The sequence below is a fragment of the Castor canadensis genome, chromosome 13 (assembly GCF_047511655.1).
Source record: "Castor canadensis chromosome 13, mCasCan1.hap1v2, whole genome shotgun sequence".
Lineage (NCBI taxonomy): Eukaryota > Metazoa > Chordata > Mammalia > Rodentia > Castoridae > Castor > Castor canadensis.
The window spans coordinates 64,245,968-64,263,443 of record NC_133398.1 but is presented as its reverse complement, the minus strand read 5'-3'; the positions used below and the strand labels follow the sequence as shown (position 1 = coordinate 64,263,443).

Genomic DNA, 17,476 nt, shown 5'->3' with positions numbered 1-17,476 from the left:
CAAAAGTACCCAGGCAGTAAACAATGAATTATATATACTACATAAAGCTGTATGCAAATCAAAATATATACATTTCCAGTTAAATCTGGCAAGGGTGAGAAAGTAGCCATGATGGCTAAGAATAATGCCTGTGCTTGTGAGTGGAGCAGTCACAGAACAATTTGTCTTGTTATATGTGGCTGATTATTTTTCTTTTTTTAATTTTTATTTTATTCATATGTGCATACAATGTTTGGATCATTTCTCCCCCCTTCCCCCTGCCCCATCTGTTAGCCCCCCTAACTCCCCCTCCCTTCCCCCCCCTTACCCCTCACTACCCAGCAGAAACTATTTTGCCCTTATCTCTAATTTTGTTGTAGAGAGAGTATAAGCAATAATAGGAAGGAACAAGGGTTTTTGCTGGTTGAGATAAGGATAGCTATACAGGGAGTTGACATTCATTGATTTCCTGTACATGTGTGTTACCTTCTAAGTTAATTCTTCTCGAACTAACCTTTTCTCTAGTTCCTGATCCCCTTCTCCTATTGGCCTCAGTTGCTTTTAAGGTATCTGCATTAGTTTCTCTGCATTGAGGGCAACAAATGCTAGCTAATTTTTTGGATGTCTTACCTATCCTCATACCTTCCTGTGTGCTCTCGCTTCATCATGTGATCAAAGTCCAATTCCCTTGTTGTGTTTGCCCTTGATCTAATCTCCACATATGAGGGAGAACATACAGTTTTTGGTCTTTTGGGCCAGGCTAACCTCACTCAGAATGATGTTCTCCAATTCCATCCATTTATGTGGGAATGATAACATTTGGTTCTTCTTCATGGCTGCATAAAATTCCATTGTGTATAGATACCACATTTTCTTAATTCATTTGTCAGTGGTGGGCATCTTGGCTGTTTTGATTATTTTTCTTATACTGTGAATAAAGAAAAAGAATTCTGAAAGCTAACTGAAATGTCTCCCTTAGAGTATTACTTGAAAGATTATGAATTTGATCTTTGTGACTGATAGCAATGTTAGAGCCTAAACCCTAAATAATTATTTGAGGTCAAGTACTTTCAATGCCAAGTTAAGATTTGTTGTGAATAAAGGGTTGACAACTAGTGAAAAAGGATAACAAGCTGTGTTTCAGACATTTTGCTTTTGAAATCGTTTTTTAAATAAATAATTTATTATTTGGAGATCTGAGCGCCGGTAGCTCCTGCCTATAATCCTGGCTACTCAGGAGGCAGAGAGCAAGAGGATTGTAGTTTGAAGCAGCCCAGGCAAATAGTTCCGCTAGACCTTATCTCGAAAAACCCTTCACAAAAATAGGGCTGGTGGCTGGTACTGAGTTCAAGCCCCAGTACTGCCAAAAAAAAAAAGAATTTGTTACTTGGTAAAATTTCATTTAGTTTATTAATAAAGTTGTATTTTTATGATAAATTCTTCAAGCATACTTTATATATAATGTTGGCTACATTTCTATGACTATTAGCCCTCAACTTAGTGATATGGAACCTAAATTGCAGGACAGGATATATTTGGTAATACATTTTAAAGATTAGTAAATTCTGTTGAAGGTCAAGTCTATAAAATTAAGGATTCAAGTTATAAAGGAATGCTTTGACTCACACACTTGGAGGTGTTTGGGGTAGGAAAGTAGATAAGGAGTATACAACCTTGCCTTTGTTGGCATTCAGAATAAGTAGTGCTTCTCATCCTGTGCAAGGTAAAGTAATACAGAGAAACAAAGGAGCCAGGATTTGGAGATGAAAATGGTCACCTTTATTACTACTAAAGCCTTTATTAGAGAGAGTGGCTTATAACTGTGGGCAAACAGGTCTCCAAGCCTGGACCTGCTTACCTAGTGGCAGGTGATCCAGTTAACTGCAGTCTCTTCTCTGGAAGAGCAAAGAGCAGTGCATGTTCTCTGCCTACAAGATGGCTCCTAAGAGAAAGAAGAGTAAGCCAGAGATCCCCAAACTGTCTTGGCTCACAACACCCTTAGTATCACTGTACATTTTTTACAATTCCCCTGTATCAAAAGAAATACCTTACCAGTTCTATCTGTTAAGTAAGCTAGGGCCTAACAACTAAATAGTATTAGGAAGGTAGTTGTCTCACAAGTGTCACTGTGTTTCCCCTGAAAGTACCCCACAGAATCTCCATGGGTTTATTGTGGTGCCCAAGGGTACTAATGGCACATAATTTGGGAAATTCAGTCTCCTTCATAGCTCAACAATAAATTTAAGTCATTCCTAGTCCTCTTGATAGAGGCTGTGAGGGAGTGAAAAAGAACCAGAAACATGACCTTAGCAAAACTCCCTCCAGATGCAAGAAAACTTTAGCAGAGGGGAAGAAGTGAACTGCCCCACTCCCCCGTCCCTTACACATTTACTGAAGCATCTGGGTTTCAGTTTAGAGTAATCCCAGAGCTGAAGTGACTTCTTATGCCAGCAGACTGGACTCATGCATTCACTGTGTACTTAGAACTTGTGCCCTCAGTGTTCTTAGTGCCGCCTAACTCTTTGGGAGGGAAATGGAAAGTGGGGTGATAAACCCCCTGGGCATGTAGTAGTGTTTCTACAGCAATGCTCTTGCCATTCTGCATGCCCTGAGGTCGAATATTGTGAAGGCCAAGAACAAGTTTATTTTCATTTGACTAAGTTAGATGCAGACTGTCAGTTCTCTAGAGCATCTGAGTACACCAGTGTTTGTTGTTGTTGTTGTTTTGCCTGTGGCTCTAAAGAGAAACATAGCCTGCAGTTCAAAAAATGAACAGCCAGGCATTTCATGTATAGTCCTAACCCAACAATAAAGTGGCCACTCCTTTATAAGACATAATTTCTATTTTAATTAAAAGAAATGCATGATGGGTTTCTAGTAATAAACACTAAGTATTTCCTATGTGTACCTCGTTTAAATGACAGAACGTGCCCAGGCCGATTTATAGCTTGATTGGTTGGGTGCACATTTCAGTCAGGTAGATTGTCCTCATCAGTAAGACTCCATTGTTAGTAAATCATGAAATTGCCAAGTATGCAAAAGCTAGTACCAAAGTAGCTGAGTACTTAATTCTTTTGTATTAAAATCTTATTGTCATACCCAATATATTCAAATGTAAGAGTTTACAAACTTGATGAATATTTTGCTAAGTTACTCATACTTTCCGTCCCCCAAAAGCCCCTTCCAGATGAACTCCCTGTAGGAGATTGCAACATGAACCAAAGACCTGAAATGAGAAGATGGTTATGTAGCCAATTACATTACCTGTGGAAGGGAATGGGCTGGTTCTTGTTGAGAAGGAGCAGGGTTCTTAAGAGGCTGTGAAGCAGGACACAGCCCACCTACTTCACCTGCCATCTGCAGGTACCCCTACTCACCTTTCCCCTGCTGCCTTGGCAAGCCCTGCCAAATCTGAGCTCACTTTGCATCTAGCTCATCTGGGTAGCCCCAGCTCTTACTCTCACATTTTAACTTCCCTCCTTTAGAGATCCTGACAACTTAAGGGAGCCTCCTTGGAGGCTCAGTTTCCTTGTCAGTAAAATGGGGATAATTAATAATGTTTACTTCAGAGAGTAGTTATAATGATCAAATTAAATTTATGCTGAAGCATTTTGTTAACTGTAAACTGCTATATCAATGCCAGGTGTTATAAATCATTAGGTGGTCTCTTCCTCAGCTAAAGCAGTTTCTCTGAGTATTTTAGTTACTCACTGAACAATTCTTTGTCAAATAGCAAATGTAAATGCTGCTGGTTTTTTTTTCCTGCTTGGGTTATGGTGATTCCATTGCAACTTTATGATGTAGGCTGAATCTTTAAGTATTCCTTTGGCTCATATCTGTTCCCCTGAGCATCCATGAGAGATCATAATCCATAAAACACAGAGGCAATAACTCCTTTTAATTGCCAGGAGTTCATCATTTTCTGAGTTCTAAATGCAGTTGCTTAGGCACTCGCTTTGAAAAGCCTGCCTCTGTTTATTTCACAGAGCCGAGACTGTGTGAAGCTGGGCCCTCCTGCTGAGGGAGAAGTAGTTCAAGTCAAGTGGCCTGATGGCAAACTCTATGGAGCAAAATACCTTGGATCAAATGTTGCCTACATGTACCAGGTGGGTGCTGCCTTCTCTGCGTTGCTTGTTGAGATAGAGCATGCCACATCCAAAAGCCAAATGCATTTAGGTTACCTCATATTTTATGAAGATGACAGAGATTGAATCTCTAATGACCAGGTTAAAGCTTTGAAGGTTGGTTTCAAGGTTGGACAGTGGAAAACCCTAACAACACTTGATGAATGGTTGGTTAGGAGTATGGTTCAGCTAGTGGATGACAGGATTTTTCCTCTGTTTCCATTTTATGAGAAGAGACTAATTGGCAGGTTTCATCTCACCTAAAATGAGGACAGTGATGGTTATTCTTCAGCCAGTAGCCCTTGAATTGATAGCTTTTGCTAGAGAGACATCCCCTTGGCAGCTCAGCCAAACTTAACCCAACAACGCATTGACACAGGTGTGGCCAGTTAATGACCTAAAGAGCTGTGGTTATCCAGTATGTTTGTTTAAGGAAATGCTATCAGGGGACTCTGTTCATTAGGAAGCATTACATAGTGCTAAAGAGTTTATGATTAAAAATGAAGTTAGTTAATTCCAAAAACAAGGACGAGTTAAACTTAAAGAAGGAACAAGGATTGCATGTGTACATCTATATTCCTTTAGGTAGCTTTAAAAAGAGACACCTTTTTTAGAACCAACATATTGGAATATTTTCCTTTTTTTTTTCTCTGTCCCTCCACATTGTAGTATTTTTCAGTAACACTGTGGCAAGGACCAAGATGCCAGGGTAAACAGCAGAGTTAAAATTGAAGTGAAAGGGGAAAAAGCAAGAAAGTTCAGGCCTGTTAAGTTGAAAAAAGCTTGAAAATGATAAAACTGCCAGTTCCTGCAGATACATTGTTTGAAGACTGATGACCAAGGGCTTAAATAGAATAGTACATTATAGGACCCTGCACCAGGAACTAGAGTACAGTATAATTAAAGGTGTTCAAAGAAGCTTTGAAAAACAGGAGAGAATATAATTCATGGTCTAGAAAACCCCATGGAGGGGAGGAGTTACACTGTGTGAGTGTGTGTGTATGTGTGTGTGTGTGTGTGTGTGGTGTAGGCCATCTTCCCTTTGCAAATAGGACTGATGACAATGTACTTTTAATAGGGCAGGTACAGAAGCTACAGATTGGTCAGAATTAGGCAAAAATCATAAGGCAGACTGATGATATTGGAGATCCCTGGAAAAGAAGCATTGTTACATCATTCAAAAGAAAATAATTATATTTAATTAAACAAGTGCAGAAGTGAAGCTTCTTATGTGTAGCAAATCTGTTGCTACATGAAAAGTATTACATAATGAGGACATGTTGAAATTCAGGCCAATTAGTAACCAGTTTGTTTAACTGCAGTTGAATTTATCATGGCCTATCAAAATAAAACTATGGGCATATTTATAGACTCAATGAAAAAAACTCATATTAAAATTTCCTCTCAGATATAAGTAGTTTAAAATTCCTTATTAAACCAAGTAGCCTTTTGAGATCATTTTGGGTTTTGTGTCTGTTCAGTTCCACCATTGAATAAGCAAAGACATTTAGAAAAATAGATGTAAACTTTTACATATCTGGTGCAGAGTGCTAAATATTTTAACTGTATACATTTTTTTACCCTCTCAATAGTCCTGTAAAATAGGATGTATTGACTTTTACAAATGAAAGGGGGAAAGGTTCAATGAAGAACTTTTTATTAACTTTTAATAAAAAGAACAAAATTTTGATAATTTGTTCAAGAGTACACAGGTGGTAAAGAGAAGGGTTGGAAGTTACTCTCAGCCCTGTTGTAAGTAGGATGAATAACTGTCCCTGCTTGCCTGGGGCTGTAACTGCTTTTATACTGAAAGTCTGACTTCCAGAGGCACTCCTGATTCCCCAGCAAACCAGGATGGTTCCAGCATGCTATGCTTTTTTAGTTTTGCAGTTTCCTTTTTCTCTTACAAATTTCAAATGGTCTAAAACAAAAGAAAGGTAGGCACAGGTAGTTCCAGCCACACAATCAAATATTACAAATGTGATGACACTTTGGCCTAATTAAATATTAAAGAAACCATCTGCTAAAACAGAATTAGAAAGAAAACCATTCCCATCCTCACCCTTCCAAAAAGTGAAAGCAAGAATTGTTTTTTGACAGAAATCTAATTCTACCCTATTGTCTGGCCTAGTGAAATGTTAACAATATCTAGATAATTTTAATTTTTTTTAAAAAGAAAGGAAATGGAGCTTAATTATTTATTTCATCTTTTTTTCAACCTCCAGTAGAGTTTTGTTTATATATTAACATAGCACAGCTTCATGGTTTACCTGTCTATTTGACAAGAAGTACCAGAGTGTTTTCATTTCTTAAAAGTGAAGAATCAGACAAACAGAGAAGTTAGGGTATTCCAAAATATTCTAAGTGAAATAGGATTTTCAGAAGGATGGCTCTCCCTGTACGAGGTCAGAGCCTCTTAGAGGCATGGCACTAACAGCCCCAGCCCATCTTAGTGCTGAATTTGCCACTGTATCATGTCCTGAACAATCATTTGTTCAGCCCCTACTTTTCTTGTTTTGTTTTGGAGTGTACAGTTTTCACATCTCACATTCCAAGCCTCTCATATTCTAGAACATTGTCTGTCTTAAAATCTTTTTTGTTGGCCAGGTATGATAATACACACCTGTTATCCCAACTACATGCCTGTAATCTTAGAGATGCTGGAGACATTGGTAGGAGGATCTGTTTCAGGCCAGTCTCAGGCAAATGTGAGACCCTATCTAAAACATAATTAAAAGTGATCAGAGGGTTGGGGTGTTTCTCAAGTAGTAGAGCACTTGCCTGGCAAGCATGAGTCCCTGAGTTTGAATTCCAGCACTGCAAAAAAAAAATCTATTTTGTTCTTAATTTATTAAGGAAAAGAGATCAACTTACTTTCTTTGGTAGATGTTGGCTAGTTCTGTATTTGTTCAACTTGGGTGCTTTTTACCTTTTTTTTTTTTTTTCGTGATTAATTGGGACCCTTAAAAATAGTCAGTACTTGTTTGTTTATAATACATGTCATGATGTCTTCTGTTTCATTAGGTTGAATTTGAAGATGGATCCCAGATAGCAATGAAGAGAGAGGACATCTACACCTTAGATGAAGAGTTGCCCAAGAGGGTGAAGGCTCGTTTCGTAAGTGCTGGGGACCCACCAGTGAAGTCCTCCTCCTCTCCCTGTGTTTCCCAAGCCCAGCAGAAAACATTCTTAGGCTTTTGGGAAACCAGGGTATGTGATTTCCATTTCTTCTAATGATGTTAAATGACAGTTCTTTGTGTTAACATTTATTACTTATTTTTATTATTTATGCACTAATAGTCATTGAATTCCTCCTCTTGCAAAGCACCAGGAGCATATAGTGATGCCATCAAGACACTCACTATCGTGCTAGCAGAAGCAAAATTAAAAGGAAATAGTAGGTTAAAGGGAGTCAGCACATGTGAATATCTGGTCTCCGGCAGCCTTATCATGTGTTAAATTCTGTATCAAAAGATCAGTAATGTTTCTGTCAGCTCATAATTAGACTAAGCCTTTACTTTCTTAATAAAGGGGTAAACAAAGCCTGAGTCTAGTAGTGGGAATGCTAAAGGTTTTTATTTTTTTTTAAAGGAAATAAAATATAATTTGCAGTTATTTAGGTTTCATATTATTGTGACATAAAATATTTAGTGCATCCTGAAATGAAATCAGTTTTACTCATTTAGAATTATGTCTACTGCATCTATGAAATGACAAATCCTAAACAGGAAAATTTGAATGATCAGATTTTTTTCTGTCTAAAATGAATTTTTTCCTGAATAAATGACCCTTAGTTTTCAGTACATGCTTATGATACTTTTCTACAATGACAGTTACTATAAATTATTTGGTTATTTTGGAAAAAAAAAAGATGGTTTCCTTAAATGGTAAGGCATATATTCAGCTCCTTTTCTTATCACTTGGGTTCTTGACCACAGGAAACCTGCATCAGGTGTGAATTGACTTTTCTCTCAGCTGCATCCTCAAGAAGAACATCTTTCAAAGTGAAATAGTCTAAAGAAGAGTGATAATAGCAGTACTGCTACCTACTCATTGAGAAATGTGGTATGCAGGTGACCTGTACACCTATAAACAGATTAACCACAAGGAAAAGGAAGATTAAATGTGGTGGCTATTGTAAAGTCACCAGCTAAATCTTAACAAACCCCTAAATAACTTATATAACTTGCCAGTGTTCAAAGATCTGGTAATCTGTTGAGAAGACCCTTCAAGATGTTGGAGATGGCTGCCTCACACTCTATATTCCTAACTTCCCTCAGCTCTCCTGCCCCCCTTCTCCTTTCTTTCCTTTCTTTAGCACCCTTATATTTAGAGGGTGAAGAATGGAATAGATAGCCTTCTGGAAGTTCCTTTTAATTGTGGTTTTCTCATTGTTTATGGCTGAGTATCCTGCCAGCTGAGTCTTGTAGATTTCAAATGCTATTTCTTACTGACATTAGATGGAATTTCTTTGCTTTCTACACTGCTTGCAGTCTCTTTATTCCACAGTAAATTTTGGCTCCAATACCAGGATGCCATCTCAGTTGGTTTTACCTGAGTTTTCTAAAGTCCATTTCCCTGAAGCACACTAGCACTCAACTTTTTTTAATTTTCAGAGGATTTTTTTAGTTAAAAGCAATGAAAGACTTACAAATCGCACACATAGACTGAACATGGTCTGCTATGCCAAAAATCTGAACATAGTAGGAATATCTCTAGGAGCAAAGGCTAAGATACCTGCATCCAGTTTGCCATTCTGTTGTTATTGGATCAAAGACTGATAGGCTGGGCTATAGCTAACCTGCCTTTCCATCAGGTGGGTGAATATCCCTCTGGCCCTTGGGTCATCTACCCATGACTGCTATTTTTTTTCCAGTTGGTGAAACAAATCTAATTGGAAAAGTCAATGATGGAAGATATTTTACGGTTAGAGGAAATCTTTCTCATTTTTAGGGAGGTAGGTTAGCAGCTCTCATCAGAAGGCCTTCATGTTTTAATGACTTTGGCTCACCCAGATTTATGCTGGAGGGGGGAGAAATGTTTCAAAAGAGTCAGCAGCCCACCTCATGATTGTACTGGGTTCTTTTCCACTTATTTCAGAAATGGCCCCATTATCTTTTATTGTCTCAGAATAACCATGGCAACGGTGCATAATTAACTGGAGTTCTGGTAAATTGGCTATATTATTGTGTTTGAGAGGCTGACTTTCACTGTTCCTGCCATGGTAACACTTTTCATAGATGTTTTATTTTCTCCTTTGGTAACTTTAGCACTTATTAGACTAAAAAATTACACAGAGTAAGTGCTTTGCCAAGAGTTGAATGAAGCAAAATGTTTCCTTTTAATGGCAGAGAGTGCCCAGCCAACCCATTCTCTCACTTTTCTTTCCAAGCGAATTTGGGTAAATCATGAATACCCACAGAGGTAGTCTGTTACTCTGGTTAACTGTCTCATGAACTTGAACCCATTTTTGGTTTTCAGGCTTGTCTATTTCCTTGTTTTACTCTTCTTCACAGTGGGCCATGTGTTTTCAGGCTCTTCTCTACTTGTTGCAAACCAGAGCAAATGGTCTTGGTGATACAGTGAGGTGCACTGTATACTGGCATCATCAGAAGTCTTCTACCTCACTAACAATCAGTTGGGAATGTATTTTAGGTGGCAAAATAGTTTAGAAAACTGAGTATCTCAGAAAAAGCCTATACCCTTCACTCACACTGACTGAGTAATGACTGAATTCTGGCTACATCATGTATTGCTGGGAACATACAGAATTTGGTACGCGGTTCCTAATATCCTTCCCCTTCATAGAATCCCTGATGGGAAGAAAGTTACCCACCTGCCCCTTAACTCTGCCATTGCCTCACTCGACTGCAGTGACGTACAGGGGTTTACAGGAATACCGAGCTTACCTGTGGCAGAGAAGATCGAGTATCTTGTACGGAAGGGAAACGGTATGTCCAAGACAGAAGCATGAGGCCCTGAGCCAGTGAGGTGTGGCCAGGAATGCAAATAACTCAGTCTTCTCAGAGAGTGGGGTAGAACCATACATGCCCAGTTATGTAGGTCCAGCCTCAGTAGTGTGCATGTTATCTTGAAGGTCACAGAGCTATTGAAAGAGTAGGAGCTGGGACACATAGCTTTATATAGTCGTATAATCAGTGTTTCTAGAGAGCTTTCTTCTAGTGGTTCTGTGGGAGATAGGGGCTTGTAAGCATTTATTGCAGTGATTTGGGAGGGCAAGTGTGAGGGCTTGCACCATGGGATCAGGAGGTCTTCAAGGTAGACAGAAGTGGACTCCTGGGCAGGGTAAGGATAATGGGAAGGGCACAGTGGCAATAGGACTCTGACCTTTATGACTGTACAGGTGAGGATGGTATTTGAAATATAGTGAGGACAGTGATGAAGGAAGAAGACTTTGAGTTCAGTTTAGAACAGGTTCATTTGAAGCGCCTCTGAGACAGACACTCTGAGGTGCCTGCTGAGCAAGTGGACACCCCCCAGGCCTGAGTACAGAAGATATAAACCAGAGTGAGACTGAGCATCTGTGGAATATGCATAGATATTGAAACCGTGAGTGTAGACACAAAGGCTTATGGAGCATACCTGGAGAATTGAAGGCTAAACAAATTCAGAGCCCTAGTGATATCATGATGGAGTAGATAGCTCAGGAAAGGGGACCTCTGGGACATCAAAAATGAACAGCCAAAGAGGGAAGAGGAGGCTGGAGGATGGGCTTATAAGAAATACCATAGGAATTAGCAACTAGGATTTTAATGAGATCAGCTTCAGGCAAGTGGTAGAAGAGGCCAGAAGGTAAAAAGCAGTAAGGGTAAAATAGAGATGACTGTTGACAAATTTGCCAAAAACCTGATCAGGCAGGAGCCAGAGGAGAGATAGAGAGTGAGGGAGACTCAAAATAGAAGACTTTTGTTTGGGGAAGATTCCTGGGTGTGGGAGGTGGAAGAAGAGGTTGGCGCTTCTGGAGAAAGTGGGACTAAATAGAGCTACCTGTCCCCACTAGATGATGCTGTTGAGGAGAGATGAGGAGAATCTAAAGCTGTGGGTGGGGCCCTCCTAGCCACAGCTGGATTCTGGCCTCTGGCCCCTGCCCCAGCTGGCAGAATCAGATCTGTATCTCATCCTGTGATGGTCAATACTTTCCATAAAGTAACACTTGCTGCTTTTAGTCCACAGCTTCTGACATGAGATTTGAAGACACATTTTATGGAACAGACATAATCCAAGGGGAGAGGAAGAGACAAAGAGTGCTGAGCTCCAGGTTCAAGAACGAATACGTGGATGACCCTGTGTACCGCACATTTTTGAAGAGCTCTTTCCAAAAGAAGTGTCAGAAGAGACAATAGTCCATATACATACACTACTGTAGGCAATAGCCACCTCAGGCTGGAAGAGGAAAGATGAAGGGACAGTCTTGGGGCTATGCCCTGTGTTTGGATGGGGTAGGTGGCTGGGTGCCACCTAGTGGTAAATCAGGCTTCCAGAGTTTGGTCATCAAACAAACAAAACATATTATGGGTTGGCTTCAGCAATCTGAGGTCATTCCTCAGTCTTACTTTCACTTGTGAGCAATTGTCTTCTCTGGTCCCGAAGAATTTTTCTAAGTAAAAGGAAATAACAGAGGACCCACTAGAAAGAGCTACTGCCAGAGGTAAGGTAGCTCCCCACATGTGGCTCAGACCCCTCCTCAGGAAACACATAGAAGCTTCTCCTCCACTCCAGCAGGTGGAAGCCTCTGGACCCAGGTGGGAGGGTGATAATTTATATATTTTCCACAGTCAGGGAAGGATTCTCACTTATTTGTTTTAAATGGCAGTTTTTATAAAACATTTAAAAAACACAAATGGCATGTATGGTAATGAGATTTACCCATGTGCTATCTGTATTCCCTTGTACAGAAATTTTACATTTTTTTAATATTCCTATTACTTTTGATTGTGTCTGATGAGAACTGAGTTGAACTTTGTGAAATGAAATTTTTGGCTCTTGAGGAAGAATTCTTAGGAATTCTATGGGAATTTTATAAATTTAAAGAGGGAGATCTGGGGCTGTTATTTTTAAACACTTTTTTTCATAATACCTATTCTGAGTAGATATTTATAAAATATATGTTTCTTTCATTATGTGTTTGTAAAATTAGAGTTTAAATAAATGCTTTGATGCATAGTTTTGAACTAATATAACATGATTTTTCCTTTTAAAACAGCTTGAAATGTACTAGTGTTTAAAAATAAATATTTCCATTTTCTCCTATCCTGCCTTCTGGTGTGATTATTTATTTGTCTGGTTTAAACCAAAAGAAAAACAAATTTTGTTAAGGATTTGGCTGTTAAGACATACCATAGCCCAGCCTTTTCAGACCTTCCTTCTATCACTGACATCACTGTATGCACTATGGGCGTCTTTGTGGCGATATCATTGGAGAGAAAAGCCCATCTGTCTACAGCACCAATTGAGATGTTTTCCTCACTTCTTTCTGGGCCTTGAATAATCTGAGACCCTTGATTCTGATGAATTTTTCATCCCAGGTTTGTTCGTCCCAGTTGTCATTAGAAAGGACTGTGGAGACCCTCTAGTCCCATGCCTCATTTTACAAATAGGAGTGGAGGACAGGCCAGGAAAGGATGGCCCAAGGGCACCTAATCCTTAGTGTCTGCTTCGGTTAACTAGGGCCATAGTTATGCTGTAGGACAAACCGAAAATTCTAATGGTCTGCAGCAAGAAACATTTTGCTCACAGTCTTCATGTTGGCTAATCTTTGCTGGGCTTGGCTGGGGCTAGCTCACACATCTATGTGCTCCATGTGCTGCCTATCAGCTTAGTGGACCCAGTGGGCTAGCCCAGGTATGTCCTCCTTATGTTCATTAACATAGAGGCAGGGCAGAAAGCAAGCCCAGCTGAGTAAGCACATTTCAATCTTCTGTAGAGTGTTAGATTAACATCCCATGGGTGAAACCCCAGAGCCAGAAACCCCCAGATAGGGAGGGCATTTCAAAGTTCCAGTGCAAAGTATGCAGTGTATCCCATTACTGCCTAGAGAGTGAAGTGCCAAACCAATAATAACAGAGCCACAGCTAAAATTCAGTTCTCTAGACCATGCACTGGCAGAGTGCTCATTTTCCAGAGTGCCTCATGGCTGACCTTAGAGCTAGGGTAGAGCCCACTAGTCTATTTCACAAGGACTGAGCACTCCACATTCTCTGCTAGTGTTGTCATCTATTTTATCAAGTCATCAAGTTTGAATTTTTCTATCTCTGGGTTTTAAATGGAACTGACCTGCTCTTTCCACGATAGGCCAGGAAAGCAGGCCTGTGTAAGGCATTAAGAGGCATTAATCTAAATAGGATCATTCGTTCTGTACAAGTTTGCCTGTCAGCAAGATTTCTGATTGGCTGCCACTGGGAGAAAATGTGCAGAGCCTTATGTGCTCTCAAATACATCTGTTCTTTATGGTCTCACATAAGTAATGTTCCTATAACCAAGTACAGCTGTATATGGCCTTAGCAAAATAGTCCTGGCTACAAATACACTTTGGCTATGGAGAAAGGCATCTTTGTTTCACTGCATTCTACATAAAATGGCTATTAGCTCTATGACCAGAAAGACCATTAAAGCTTTCTCACTTACTGTATGCCACCTCAATTGTAATTTTAATTTCTTCATGTTATACTAACTACATTTTAGTGAAATCAGTTAAAGTCCTTCTGGTATTTAAAAATATTGCTTAGCTATGACAACTCTAATTGCAAGTCATTTCTCTGGAGGTTGAGAGGTTAGTAAAAACTGGTTGGTGTATTTCACAACACTTTAATTCCTTTATGTGTGTTCAAAATGAGGACAATATGATCCTTGTCAGTGTACTTTTATTAAGTGACTTTTTAAAATTCAACTAGAGAGAATTGAGAATAAGCATCCATGGCTTCTCAGAATATATTATATATTACAATATATGAAAATATCAGAATACAAAACTATGTAGGAGTGAATGGATCTTCCTCTCCAGGCCGTACCGTCCTCTGTGAAAAGAGGCTATTCATGCCTGTGTTACTGTAAATGCCCTGAGGGGGTCTTATGAATAATCATTGGAGTGGTATCTGCTGCAAGATAACATTGTGCTTTATTTTTTCCTTTAAGTTAAAGGGATCTGAAATGAAACAATCTTCATTTCAGATATAAATCAACCTCATAAACTTGAAGCTCACCCGGGATCCTGAGGCATTCTCATTACATGAAGCAATTGTTTATTGCAAGACTCAATTGACTACAAAGTCTTTCTGAGAATTCAGATGTACAGCTATCCAAAATGTTACACACCCTCCCCTTCTCCCCCCAGCGAGAACACTGACCAATGCAGAAAGCAATTTCTGAACTCTAAGGAGGCTTGAACTCTTCCAGCAAATGGGCTGATAATTCAGAGCCTCCATGCTTTGTCTTTAGAAAGTACAGGTTCCCTTGAGGAAATGGAACTTTGTCAAGAATAGGTGATACTAATCATGTATGGAGTATCTATTGTATATATCCAGCCTTGGAAGCTTCCTAGTGGTGTTACCTCATTTAACCTCCACAATAAATCAGCAAAGTACCATTATCCTCTTTTATGGAGGGAAACTAAGACTTGAAAAGGTTAAGTAATTTTGAACCACTCAAACTTCTCAGTGCATGAAGAAAAAAATGATCTTACCCAAACAAAAGACATTGGATAGGTTAGTCTGTAGCTCAAAAGAAAGCTTAGCCCTAGAGATGTAAGTGTGGGAAGTGGCATCATTAGACAGTTTAGTTGTCAGAGCCTTAAAGTGCTCATTGATCTGTTTTGTGCTACCTGGAAGCCATTCTGAAAACTTAAGTACTATTCCACTCCAGTTCAGTTTTTCCAGCCTTTGACGAATTAATGTAGGTAGGGCACACTTAACACAAGTTGGTTTGCCATCGGCTTCCTGTATGGCTTTAAAGAATCCTTTGCTCTAGCTCCCTACTCTCTTTAAGATTATCCTTGTATTCTATAGTTGGAAGAATGACTGGTCCTTCCTCCTTCTGCTGGGAAATCCTACTCAGTCTCACTGGCATCATTCTGGCAGGGAGGAGAATGCGACCCAGGAACTGCCGTTACTACTAGATCAAGTGGGGGAGTAAAAGTCCAGATTTTCCACACTCTCTCCACCAATACTGTCCTGGAAGATGCAGAGCCCTGGGTCAGGTCACTTGGTGTAACCAAGTACAGGACAGAAATCAACTCCACAGTTGGTCTCCATTGACAGGCGGAAGTCATACATCATGTTTGAATAGTGTTTTAGTCATTTTGTGTTTGTATAAGAACATACCTGAGGCTATAGAACTTGTAAAGAGGTTTATTTGGGTCACAGTTCTAGTGGCAGAAGGATCCAAAGATCATGATATCAGCATCTTAGCAAAGGCCCTCTGTCAGTGTTCTAACATAACAGAGAAGCACACAGGAAAATGGCCAAGCGCAGAAGGAGCCAAATACATGGAATGGCCTTACTTTGTAACAAGCTCTCATAAGAACTTACCCATTTTTGAAAGACCCAATCCACTGAGGAGGCCTATACTAATCCATCTATGAGGATGAAGTACCCATGACCTAGTTACCTTCCACCATGCCCTAGCTCTTTAATGCTCCACCACCTCAACACCATCACAGAGGACAAAGCTTCCAACACAGAACCTTTAGAGGGACAAACCATATCTGAACTGCAACAATTAGGATGGGGGAGTACTGTCAAAAAGGTTTTTGTCCTTCCTGCTGCCCCTTCCCTGTTCTTCAACTAGAAAAAACAGGTTTTTCCTGGAGGCATTTCTTTTAACTTGTCTTTGCCAGTTGGTGGTTCTGGTTTGTAGGTTTCATGGAGTGGATTATATGAAACATAAAACCCAGAGAATTCACCCCTGTGCAATTCCTTAAGTCTTAAAAGTTCCTGGTCTGATTCTTTCCTCTTTCAACATCTCATAGTTCTTGTATGATTATTTGTTGTATTATGTCCAAGATTTTTTTTTTGGTGGTACTGGGGATTGAATTTAGAGCCTCATGTTTGCTAGGTAAGCACTTTACCATTTGAGCCACCACCTCATCCAGTTCCTTTGCTTCTAGTTTGTTTTGAATAGGGTCTTGTGCTAACTTTTGCCTGGGCTGACCTCAAACCTCCATCCTCCTATCTCTGCCTTCTGAGTATCTGGGATTACACCATACCCAGCAGGAGTTTTCATTATACTTAGAAATAATCCACATCATCCAGAAGTCCTCACTTTTTCTTTTTGATGAGAGAAAAGAACTTATTGCTAAGGGCAGGAATCTAGCTGAAAGTCAGAGATGGAAAATCTAAGTGAATAATTGATGGAGGAGTCCTGAAAGGAGGAAAAAGGATGAAGAGCAGAGGTGATGGATATGACAGTTACCTTAATATGATCAGTATACTTGAGTTGAAGTATCATGGTGCACCCTATATGTATAATTATGTGTCAATTGAAAAAAATTTTAAATGTAGAGAACAAAGGTCAAGTATTAGTCTTACACAGAAAAGGGAGATTTTATCAAGAAAGATCAAAGATCAAATTCCCAATTAAGAGCAGTGAAGGTAGATTATAAAACTGTCCCCAGAGGGGCTTTCCTTGTGGGTTTGGTCCAAGGCACTGGATGTGAGGAAACTGAATGTGCTAGAGAGAGGGGAGGGAGGCAAAAGTGTACAGACAGAAGGATGTGGAAGTGTCTGTTTCGAAGATAGAGGAGGGGGCTGGAACCAAGGAATGCAGCTTCCAGAAGCAAGGAACCATTCTTCTCTGAAGGTCTATGAAGAACCAGCCCTGCTGACACTTTGACTTTAGCCAGTGAAACTGATTTCAGACTTCTGGCTTCCAGAATAATAACAGAATACATTTGTGTTGTTTTAATCTACTAAATTTGAAGTAATTTGATACAGTATTGATAGAAAATTAAGACAACTGCAGAGCACATCTAGCAGGAGGAAGGTGTAGAGCAGGTGGTCAAGATCAGGCATGATGGCCTGTGGTTGGGGGCATCGATTCAGAATCTCTGCTTGAGGTTCAAGTGGTGAGAAGGTTCACAGTGTGGTCATGGGAGTAGAGTGAAGCTGAAAGTTCATTTCACTGAATTAACTTGTTTCTTTTAAATACTTAGTTGTTTTAATTGATGATCCATATACTACAAAACATACCCTTTCAAAATGTACAATCTGGAAATTTTCAGTGTATTTTCACCGTTGTGCATCCATCATTACTAATTCCACAGTTAACTATTTGGTTTTCATTCTGTCTTCATGCATCACAGCATTTAAAAAAATATTCAATGTGTTTCTGTTTCAGCTCCATAAACTAAGAGGCATAAG

At 39.6% G+C, this 17,476-nt stretch overlaps 1 protein-coding gene across 6 annotated transcripts in view; it reads left to right on the top strand.

Annotated features, from left to right (window-relative positions):
* Positions 1–12,374, top strand: part of Kdm4c (lysine demethylase 4C) — a 365,075-nt gene extending 352,701 nt beyond the window's left edge. For 5 of the 6 annotated variants that reach the window (XM_074051899.1, XM_074051898.1, XM_074051897.1 and 2 more), the window contains 3 exons: positions 3,966–4,085; positions 7,128–7,313; positions 11,291–12,374. In XM_074051899.1, the coding sequence (XP_073908000.1) occupies positions 3,966–4,085; positions 7,128–7,313; positions 11,291–11,467 (483 nt within the window). In that variant the 3' untranslated portion in view covers positions 11,468–12,374. The remainder of the gene's footprint in view (positions 1–3,965; positions 4,086–7,127; positions 7,314–11,290) is intronic. The other variant, XM_074051900.1, reaches the window with a different exon arrangement.
* The last annotated feature ends 5,102 nt before the right edge of the window (positions 12,375–17,476 follow it).